General features: G+C 31.3%; 1 protein-coding gene across 1 annotated transcript in view; it reads right to left on the bottom strand.

The window, feature by feature from the left end:
* Positions 1–11,670, bottom strand: part of LOC122499514 — a 28,045-nt gene extending 16,375 nt beyond the window's left edge. The window contains exon 1 of the mRNA XM_043607920.1: positions 11,438–11,670. Within this exon, the coding sequence (XP_043463855.1) occupies positions 11,438–11,522 (85 nt within the window). The 5' untranslated portion in view covers positions 11,523–11,670. The remainder of the gene's footprint in view (positions 1–11,437) is intronic.
* Positions 11,671–12,264: the final 594 nt, after the last annotated feature.

Here is a 12,264-nt window from a genome sequence, read left to right as displayed (position 1 = left end):
GGCTCAAAGGCGAGGAGAAGTAGTTCGCTGAGCAAGTAAATAGGAAAATTATTCTTACGCAAAAAATCTTTGGTGGCCCTGAAAAGGGCCGATTGAGAGCAGCTAAGAGCTAATAGAGCTCGAAACGTAGACGCCTGCGCGAGGTGGACGCCAACGTTACAGAGGGAGAGCGTTTGTCCGGCGAGAAGACCTCGGGGGAGACGCCGACGGGGATGAAGAGCGTGTCGGGTGAGTACTGAGTCGGAGCGGATGCGAGGCGTGAAGGTGTCACCAACGGGGTTTGACCTTTTTTCGGGCTGAGGCCGAAAAGTTCCTCGAACTGTTGCCCTTGTCGACGGCTGGTTGGCAATACCGGTACCGCGTCCCGGGGTGAGGCAAGAGGTGGCCTGGAGAGAGGCTCGGAGGAGCGCGGACGTTGCACGTTAGTAGGACGCGCAACGGCTGCGGTGGTGGACGGGGCCCGAACCGATGTGTATCTCGGTGCCGGTAACGTCAGTGCACCACGAAGTTGTTCCCGTTCTGGCCTGCGGCGGGGATCCCTAGTTAAAGGGTGGCCACGGACCAACTCCACAAAAAACCTAGACGATGATGACGGCGGCTGAGGGTGCTCCGGGTCGTAGGCAAGGTACGCTTCGAGTTCAGCGTTGTGTTCCTGGATGATCCTGCGATGGGCACGCGCACGAGCTGCCTTTCCTGGACGGCATCTCTTGACGCAGTCGAACCTGGCTGGCATGAGCGGTCACCGTGCACAGAGCCGATCGGTGTCGTTCGAAAAGAGAGAACCCAAGCAGGGTTCGCGTTTCCAAAGACCCGTTCTACCCTAGGTGTCGGGCACTCGAACCTAAACAAGGTTCTGAGCACTGTCCCCTAGGGCCGGTTGTCCACGGTCGGTCACGAGCCACAAAATATTCGAACGTTTAAAAGAAAAGATAACTAATCCTGAAAAGGACAAGTTATCTTTATGAACTCTACGTAAAATTTTGGTTGCCCTGAAAAGGGCAGATTGTAGGTACTTTCTGTCCTGAAAGGACACGTCGTAATATGCTCTCACCCAGGGCGAGAGAGTAATGAGACCACAGCTGCAGAATAGTCCTTTATTAATCCCAATAGAGGACCTGGTGCTTCGGTTGTTCCAGTGGCAGGCGGCAACGTCGAGGTAAGTAGAGAGAGAGAGAGAGCTTCTCAGCGGCGTGGTCCGTCCTAGTTTCAGCGAGAGTTCCGGATGTCGTCTTCCTTCGAGAGTCGGCGGGCGTATCAATGGAGACGACCTGTCTCCTTCAAGTTTTGGCGAGTTCTGTGTCGAGTCAGGGAAAATGCGGCATATTTATGCGTCTCTGCCGAGTCGCATTCGCGGTTTTCCTTTCTCCCAGTGCAGGAGCCAATCAGCGTACGAGACGCTCCCACTCTGACGCGCGCATGCGCAGTATGGTGGAACGAGAGTTAGTCCAGCGGAAGCAGCGGAATGTAGAAGACGTGCCGAATTTCCCTCTCTCTATATTTTTGCCATGCCATGGGAACAACTTCTGCACCATGGCCCGATACATATCTAAGAAAATAATCATAATACTAATAATACGAATAATAATCATAATAATAATAATAATTATTATTATTATTATCGTCATTATTATAATAATAATAATAGAAATAGTGATAGTGATGGAAAAAAAACAGTATTATAATATAAATAGTAGCATTAATAATAAAGTAACATTAATATTAATTGATAATAATATTATTATTGCTAACAAGAGTATTAATAATATTAAGAACAAATACCAATAATAATATTACTTGTAATATTAAGAAGTAGAAGTCACTTCCTTAATTAATAACATTAAAATTGATATTATTAAACAATAAAGTTAACAAGCTATTTGATCACGCAAAAAAAATAGAAGAAATCGAAGATAAAAGCAAAATATCAAAAAGGTAAAACTAAAATTGAGCGCTTCGCGTTGGTCGTACAGGCAACGCGGAAATTGGCCGACGTCCGTGACTGACGTCACGGGTTTTTCCTCACCGGGCGCCAGATGCTCTTGGGTTTTTCCCAAGGCGTTGTTGCCGCTCGGGACAATAGGAGCTTAGACCTCTCCAAATGTTTCATTCTTTAGTTTGGGACTGTTTGTTTTGATCACTTTACCTTTACAGGTAATGTTTGCAAACACAAACACCCCAAACTTAAAGAAGGTGAAAGTAACACACGATAAGAAAATGGTGAAAAAACACGGAAAAAACGACCAATTTATCATTGCTGACTTTGAGCCCGTACAATTTAAAGAAAAATGGTTAGAAACTGAAACAAAAAATCAGGTGTTCACATTAATTCTTCCTAAATGATATTATTAAAACGAAAGTTTAAAATGTTAATTAGTTTAATGCATAAAGTGAAAAAATTAAAAAAATGCTATCTCAACTTCCAACAGTCGCATAAATTCGAATTTTAGCTTAAAGTGCGTAAAAAATTCACACATATTATATTTAAATTTTCAAAGTTTTAACCAAATTACGAAAAAAGTTTAATGAAAAAAATTTTTTAACCATTTTTTTCGAACCAGAAGGCCTCGAGTGAAAATGAGTCTCCCATTGTTGACGGTCCAACAATGCTAAGTTTACTGCCCAATGCAGCAAGTGGCAGAAAATGCCAAAGGCGCAGAATAAGGGATTTCGAAAGGAACAAAATTTTAGACGAGTTGTGTACAAAGATATTCTTATTCGTTTGTAAAATCCCTTATTCTGCGCCTTTGGCATTTTCTGCCACTTGCTGCATTGGGCAGTAAACTTAGCATTGTTGGACCGTCAACAATGGGAGACTCATTTTCACTCGAGGCCTTCTGGTTCGAAAAAAATGGTTAAAAAATTTTTTTCATTAAACTTTTTTCGTAAGGGTATAGCCGGATAAGTATGCAAAAAGTGCCCCCGCATGTATTTAATTCATAATTTATCCATACATTCCTACCCACTTAAAGATAACATTCTGAAATTTTGAACTCAAAATTCGCTTTTTTGGGGGAGTTATGGAGGGGGAAAGAAAAATCAAAAAATGCGTTTTTCTCGAAAACTACTGAACCGATTTTAATGAAATTTAAATATGTTATAAATGTCAACAAAACAGTTTTAAAAAAAAATTTTTGAATTTTTTTTTTCAAAAAAATCCAAAAAATTTTTTTTTTGAATTTTTCAAAAAAAAATTTTTTTCATTTTTTTAAGAGCGACACCCGCCATTTTTTTACTATTTACTCGTCAAAGTGTCTATTTAAAGAAAAAAATTTTGCCCAATTTTTTTTTGAGGTGCGTGATAGTGAAAAAAATAAAAACCGCAAGTGGGTACAATGTACCGGGTAGGGTTTTTGAGTTATTTACTGTGACACACACTGAAATCATGTCAGGCAAAACTTTTTAATTAAGTAGATCACATAAGAGACTGAAATGATAAAATACATAAAAATGTCACTTTAATAGAACCAAAAAATTTTTTTTCTGAAAATTTCAAAATGAAATTTTTTAAAAAACAGATTTTTGGAATTTTTTGAAAAAAAAATTTGAAACTTTTTTTATCTCTTTAATTGTCTTTTCAACATATACAAAGCTCATTAAAATGCATACAATAGTTTTAGAGAAAAATGCGTTTTTCGATTTTTTATCCCTCCATAAGCTCAAAAAACTCAAAACTTTGAGTTTAAAATTTCAAAAAGTTATTTTGTGGGTAGGAATGAATAGGAAAAATATATTTGGATCACTTTTTCCATACTTGTCCGGTTTTTGACATTTTACTCAAAAAGTATATTTTTTAAAAATTTGGGAAAAAAAAGGTTAAAGGGGACATTATAAGGTACTTTTTACAACAAAAGATAAAGTGGTCACTTCAAAAAATTACTCTGAAAAATTTTTTTGAAAATTTCAAAAACAAATTTTTTTTCTTTTTTTTGACAAAAAAATTTTGATTTTTTTTACTAAAGTCGTCTTATCTATTTTTACAACCTCTTAAAATTTCATTAAAATTGGTTCAGTAGTATTCGAAAAAAATAAGTTTTTTGATTTCTCGTTCCCCCTCCATAACTCCCCCAAAAAAGCGAATTTTGAGTTGAAAATTGCAGAAAGTTATAGTCATATGGATAGTAATGTATGGGCCAAATTTGAGAAAAATAGATGCGGGGGCAATTTTTGCACACTTAACCCCCTAAGCCCCAGTTAATTGTATCTGAAATTTTTGTTATGAAACTTCAAAATATGATTCACGTTTCGGAAAATTTTCCGCCATCTTGGATGCGCCATTTTGAATTTTTTAAATTTTATAGTAGATTTATAATTAGAAACCTAAAAATGACTCGAAATAACAAATTTTTAAAGAATATGATGGATTTTTCAAAATTTAAGCTGTACATTGTACCCACTTGCGGTTTTTATTTTTTTCACTATCACGCACCTCAAAAAAAATTGGGCAAAATTTTTTTTTTAAATAGACACTTTGACGAGTAAATAGTAAAAAAATGGCGGGTGTCGCTCTTAAAAAAATGAAAAAAAATTTTTTTTGAAAAATTCAAAAAAAAATTTTTTTGGATTTTTTTGAAAAAAAAATTCAAAAATTTTTTTTTTAAACTGTTTTGTTGACATTTATAACATATTTAAATTTCATTAAAATCGGTTCAGTAGTTTTCGAGAAAAACGCATTTTTTGATTTTTCTTTCCCCCTCCATAACTCCCCCAAAAAAGCGAATTTTGAGTTCAAAATTTCAGAATGTTATCTTTAAGTGGGTAGGAATGTATGGATAAATTATGAATTAAATACATGCGGGGGCACTTTTTGCATACTTATCCGGCTATACCCTTTGTTTAAAACTTTGAAAATTTAAATATAATATGTGTGAATTTTTTTACGCACTTTAAGCTAAAATTCGAATTTATGCGACTGTTGGAAGTTGAGATAGCATTTTTTTAATTTTTTCACTTTATGCATTAAACTAATTAACATTTTAAACTTTCGTTTTAATAATATCATTTAGGAAGAATTAATGTGTACACCTGATTTTTTGTTTCAGTTTCTAACCATTTTTCTTTAAATTGTACGGGCTCAAAGTCAGCAATGATAAATTGGTCGTTTGTTCCGTGTTTTTTCACCATTTTCTTATCGTGTTATCAACACTATTTGACTTGCAATAATGAATTTTATAGGTGTTGTTTCAAACTCTCTCGCAACTAACATGAAACTTGAAAAGTATATAAGGAGGCAGCATTCTTACGAATATTTGTGGAATTTTATTTTGCTCGTCCTCTCCTATTTTTGCACTGATTGATGTGAGGTAAATAATTTTTAGACTCTGAGCGAAAGGGTTATTCACATTTCGATGTGATAGAAAATAATAACCATTTCTATAAAATAATTAATTAAAAAAATTAATATTTTTAATAATAATAAATAATAATAATAATAAATAAAATAATTATTAAATAAATAAATTTATTATTTAATAAAATTTAATAAAAAAAATTTTTTTTTATTATTGGTTTTTTAATGGCAGCCAATAATGTGCCAATAATGGTTGCCAATTATTGGCATTGGCGTGGACATCCCACGATTTTACCATTAGTGGTCCATTATTGGGTGCTAATAATAAACCTAGAAAAAACCAATGGCTTCCAATATTGGGCCATTAATGCAGCAATGGTAGACTAATGGCTATTTCCCATTGGGAATGAATTTATGTTGCAACTTGCAAGTACGCTTTGTAATTGCCAAATTTCCCTCATGGCCCAACTCTGACTCACGAGTCATTTTGTATCATAGGGGCACAGAACACAAACGCGTGACACAAACACCAAATTACTTTACACATTTTCACATATCATTTTAATGAACAATTTCTGTATATTTATTTTGTCTTTGGAACATTTCTTCTACATTTAGTTCTCTTGTTTTGACACCACATAAGTGTTAAAAATTAAAATTGTAAACATGTTTGTATTAAAGGTCTGTTAAAGAATGAATATAAAAAATGTACCAATTAACGCAAATTGTTTTTTTACTAAAATTATTTTTTAATAATACTATTTTAAATGATATTTACTGCTAGTATAGTATATTATTTATTTGAAAATAATATAATTATTATAATAATAAGTTATTATCATTAAATATATATACACACATATATAACAATAATATTTATTATTATTATTATTATTAATTCATATATTCACATTACATTAAATAAACGTGAGAAACGTATAAATTTGGGTAAATTATTTAAAATTAAAAAACTGAAATATTGAAATTGAACCTAAAATTTTAAATATTAACACTGCTCATTAGACCTGATTAGCTCGTCCAGTCTGGACCAATTCGTGGTTCGATCATCACTGGTCTGATTAGCCCATGATCAGACAGTCTTTTCAGCGACCCGTTAGTATCCGAGAATAGACTGTCTTTCTGGCTCCACACTAGAACCCAACAATTTTTCTACACGGGCAGCACATACAATTGTTCGACGCATCTCTATATGTATATGCATACAAATTAATTATAAAACTACAATTAATTTTAATTTTATCATTATGGTAAAACAAAAGCAGTGTTTTTAATTCTCATATCGAGCGCCACTGTCATTAAATTTAATACATACTACTGTATTTAATGACCGCATGATTTATTGTAATTACTGTTGTTTAGATCTTTCATTACTTGTCATTACCATTGTTGGAATATACCATTATTTGGAATTATTATTGTTTTCAATAACTATTATTTAGAACCACCGTATTATTTATGTTAAATCTTTATATAATTATAAACCACGACCATGGTAATTATAGAAAATAACAGTTATACAAACAGTTCATGTTACAACAAAAAATTGTATTTTAAAACTGTATTCAAAAATTGTATTTAAAAATTATATTTAAAAATAATGATATGATATTTATTCCATTATTCGGAGATTTCTTTAATTAAATATATATTAGAAAATAAAAACTTTAAATAATTTAAAAAAATAATACAATTAATCTTTTTTAAAAAAATTAATTCTACACAATTGTTGGTTAAAAATATGAAAAATTCAGATTATTATTCAATTCAATTATTTCAAAAAATTCATGCTACAATGCTTTTAATATTCAATTAGTAACTAAAATTCATTTTTAAATCAATTAAAATCAACTTAAATTCTTTTATAAATCCATTATTTTTTAATAAGTAATTAAATGTATATTAAAAAATTTCTTTAATTTTTCCAAGGCTCAAACTAGGTCCGTAAATCCCGAAATAGTCCGTAAATTTGCTTCAAGTCCATGAAAGTCAATTTTTTTAAAAACAAAATTCCGCAAAGTCCGCAAAGATCCAATAAATTGGTTAGCACATCCAACTATTGGATACTGTTTCCATGCGAAAAGGTACCCCAGCTATCGCAAAGATAATGCAGCTAAAAAGTTGGATGTATCACCAAGAAATAGTTGCCCCATCCAATTAATTGGATTGCGCTCCAGCAACTATTCACTGTGGATACAGCTAACAATTTTTCTCCGTGTAGTCTCGGTCTCGTCTCGAATTTCAGTAACGAGGCCGAGACGAGACTAACACGAGTCTCGAATCAAAAATAGTAAATATTAAAATTTTAAAAGATGTAAATTTTTTTTAGATAAATAAACATGTTTTCTACAAATTTACAGATGGGTTATAAAATATTTGGCTCATTTCATTTAAAATGTAAAATCTATGTCCCTTGGTAAAAAAAAAAGTTTTTAGCTAGGAAATGAATATTGTTTGGTTTATTTGATTAATATCTATAACATACTCTAATTTTTTATTAACTTATAGAAGAACTTTGAGGTGCTTTAAAACGAAATGACAGACTAAAAAGCAGACTAAATGAGGCTCCGGATCTTAAAAGGGCACACGCGCGAACACACGGCAAATAATTTGGCCCCTGGAGATAAAATTTTGAAGTTGTTCAAAATGAATTTTAAATTATTGTTTCTTATAGAGAATTTCAAGGCGAAACTTTTTTTCTAATAAAAATTTTTTATATAATTTCTCGTTTTCACGTAAATTGAAAAAAACGTGATTTTTTAAGTTAAGAAATTTTAATGAATTTTTGACTTCAACTCGTGACTACTTCGTTAAATATTAATATTTTTCCACAAAATTTACACACAATATTCTTCAAACTATTCCAAGAGTGAAACAATATTTGGAAATTTAAAAAAAAATTGTTTGTCAAAGTAAATAATTATTTAAATAATTTTGTCGGAAAAATGATTCTCCTATTTTCAATTGAAAAAGTTGAGTGACGAATTTTCGTTTTCGGAAAACTTTCAGCGACAAAAATGTTCATTAATATGTTAGGAAGTTTTTTGGAAAATATCTCGCCATTTGATAATAAATTAAAGACAATAGAGCAATTTTAACATCGTCGTGCTCTGCTGTAAAATTGCGGCGTGGCGGCACACGTGTAGCATGGCCGCCATTACAAGACCAATGTATATATATAGTTAGACATTGTTTACGTTTACAGCAGAGCGCGACGATGTTAAAATTGCTCTATTGTCTTTAATTTATTATCAAATGGCGAGATATTTTCCAAAAAACTTCCTAACATATTAATGAACATTTTTGTCGCTGAAAGTTTTCCGAAAACGAAAATTCGTCATTCAACTTTTTCAATTGAAAATAGGAGAATCATTTTTCCGCCAAAATTATTTAAATAATTATTTACCTTGACATACAATTTTTTTTTAAATTTCCAAATATTGTTTCACTCTTGGAATAGTTTGAAGAATATTGTGTGTAAATTTCGTGGAAAAATATTAATATTTAACGAAGTAGTCACGAGTTGAAGTCAAAAATTCATTAAAATTTCTTAACTTAAAAAATCACGTTTTTTTCAATTTACGTGAAAACGAGAAATTATATAAAAAATTTTTATTATAAAAAAAGTTTCGCCTTGAAATTCTCTATAAGAAACAATAATTTAAAATTCATTTTGAACAACTTCAAAATTTTATCTCCAGGGGCCAAATTATTTGCCGTGTGTTCGCGCGTGTGCCCTTTTAAGATCCGGAGCCTCAAATGTCCCCTACTGTCCCTGTCCTCGAGGCACTTGCACTACATTGCCTTTAATAATTAATATATATATATATACATTCTTTTGTATTAGATTTAAACAAAACTTCTTTATAATCTCTAAATCTTATATTTTAAAATTCATTAATTATTTCCTATAAAATTCAAGAATATAATTTTAAGAAATGATTAAAAACATGTCACTTATTTTCATATTTATATTCTGCCAAAATGAATTCATTTTTGCACCCTCACTACGAGTAGGTTACGCGCATACACTCACTGTTTTACCGATGCTACAATAATAAATGAATAACCTCAAAACATCAAAGCGATTAGAATGTTCTGGTCTCTATCCTACAAATTATATAGTGGAGCAGAAAAATAATTGATTAACGGTTGTAACATAGTTGTCCACTACTGTCCCGTCTGTAAATACTTTATATCTCTTATAAGTCAATTATTAGCAAAAAGATTCAATTCTTTAAGAAATCTGACAGCTTCCATTGCTTTCTAATTAACATATTTATGTTGTGAATTAAGAAAAGAGCAAAATGTCCCCTACTGTCCCGTATAATAGCTTTATTCTTATTATGTGGGTAAGAGTTTTTAAATTCAATGTATAAAAAACAGGAACTTGTTTTTATATGATAAGAAGTTGTTTATATGAATATAGTATAGATATTCTTAATATAATATTTGTTCTTTTTTATATACTGTTTCTTTTTCAAATGTCCCCTACTGTCCCGAAGTACCGTAACCAATCTTCTCTCATTTTTTGTATAAAAACAAAAAAAGTTTGTTGTCCACGCAATAGAATTAATATTTATTTATATAAACGCATCTTAACATTTACACAAAAAGAGAAAAAAGTTCATTTATTTAAAAAAATAAAGTTGAACGAAAACCAAACAATAGTGATCATATTCTGCCAAAAAACTGTCTGCCATTAAAAAAATATATACGTCTAATGGTATAACCACTATCCCTTTCGATTTTTTAGAACATTAAATAATATAAAAAACTTGATTACAAATACAAAATCGAAAATTCACATTTTAACTTTCCTGCAGACTATATTTTACCTTTTAAATGAAATGAGCCATTTAATCTTTTTTGAAAAATAAAAATTTTTAAAAATAAATTTTTTTGACCATTTGGTCCAAAATTTTTTTGACTTATTTATTCTTGTAGAATTTTCTAATGAAAATTGATTTAAAAATGAATTTCAGTTAATAAATTTTAGATTATAATTGAATATTAAAAGCAATATTAGCGTGAATTTTTAGAAATAATTGAATTTTGAAATTTATTTTTTTTTAAAAAGTTTAATTGAATTTTTTTATATTATTTAAAGTTTTTATTTTCTAATATGCATTTAATTGAAGAAATTAGGAATAATTGAAATTTTGTAAAATTGAATATTGTAATTTGAAAATTGCCAAAGAACTTTTTCGAAAATTATTAAGAATAATTGATTAAAAGTAGAATTTTGGTTAAAAATTCTTAAAGATAATAATTGAATTGAAATGATGAAAATAATTTTTAAAAAGAGTACAATAATTCTTATAATATAAAATAATGATTTTATCACTGGGCCATCTTTAATTATTATAAAAACATGAAGAAATTGATCACTCCTGTTTTTCATATAATGTAGTAGGTTTTTTTCTTGGAAGGAATTAGGATTACTATAAATAGTGGTAATTGTTAAAAAAAAGTGGTAATGAGAAAAGTTGGTTGTAACAATATTGGTAGTAAAAAACATTGTCAGTAACAAATATTGTTATTACTATGTAGTTACAAGACATTTGTAGTTACAAAAAGTGCCAGTTCCAAACGTGCGGTTAGTACAGTTACAATGATGGTTGTTACAAAGATACTAATAATCACAAAAATTAGTATAGTAGTAGTTACAAACAACAAAATTATTACAAACACTGCTAGTTCTAAACAATGGTTGTTTCAAACACTAATAGTTACAAACAATCGTTATTAAAAACAATTTATTAGTTTGTTAGTTACAAGCAGTGATCATTAAAAAGAATGTTAGTTACAAGCAGTAGTCATTAAAAACAATGTTACCCGTGTAGAAATTGCCATGTTATGGCCTACACAATGATCAAAAGATCTGGCCCCTATTTGGGCCATGATTAAATTTCTACACGGGTAGTTACAACCAGTGGTAATTAAAAAGAATGTTAGTTACAAGCAGTGGTCATTAAGAAGAATGGTTGTTACAAAAACTGGTATAGTTACTAACAGTATGGTATAGTTACAATCCCAAAAATATTTACACTTCAAGCTCGTTACCAACAATGACACCAACATTTTACGCTCGATCCAAAAATACCGCAACCTCCATCAAATGGCACGTACCTTGATTAATGATTCCCATCATAAAAAAGAAACATCTCAATGCTTTAATACATTTGACCAAAAATTCCCAAAAAATGACACACATTTTCTCGCAGTCAAAAAAATTGATTTATCATATTTCAAAAAGACTTTCACAGTACACAGTGAGTCATCAACTCAATAGTGCCGCAATCTATAGGAAAACCTCAAGTTGTTCTCTTTTTTTATTTTTTTTTATTGGTAGCAGTAAAAATCGCAACGATCCTTTTGTATATTGCTACGAAATTCGTCTCCATTTATAGGATTATATTATTATTATTTACTCTATTTTTAAACAAAAGGCATAAAGCAAAAGGCAAAAAGCAAAAAAAATAAAGATAATGACATATCTTTATTGTGAATGCATTTAATGTGCATTTCGCCTGTTTCGATAATGACACAAAACGCTTTTGGTTTTGTAGCGCGCGAGAAATAAATGTAATCCCGACAATTGTGAAAGCAGCTGCGCGATCTTGCGACCTGTAATAAAGTTAGATCGCTTGTAAAACGCCCTTCGACTTGCACTTTTTACGAGCGGTATAGTAATAGTAGTAGAGCGGCGGTGGCGGCGAGAGGACCACGAGTCAAAATGACGTTTTGTCGTTCATCTCGATACATACACACATCTATATATATATATATACCTGATGGGAAAACTCAACTTTTACGATTTTGCTCGAGATTTACGTTCACTTTTTTTTTACTCCCCCCTCGCTAGTGCTCACCAAAGAGATGAGGATCACAACTGTGTGTATGTGTGCTTCGGGAATAATGCCCTCGGAGGTGTAAAACTACTCGTAAAATTACTA

This window comes from Leptopilina heterotoma, unplaced genomic scaffold (genome assembly GCF_015476425.1).
Source record: "Leptopilina heterotoma isolate Lh14 unplaced genomic scaffold, ASM1547642v1 Lhet_100, whole genome shotgun sequence".
Lineage (NCBI taxonomy): Eukaryota > Metazoa > Arthropoda > Insecta > Hymenoptera > Figitidae > Leptopilina > Leptopilina heterotoma.
Note: the sequence above shows the minus strand (reverse complement) of the source record. Positions and strands in the feature narration are given on the sequence as shown.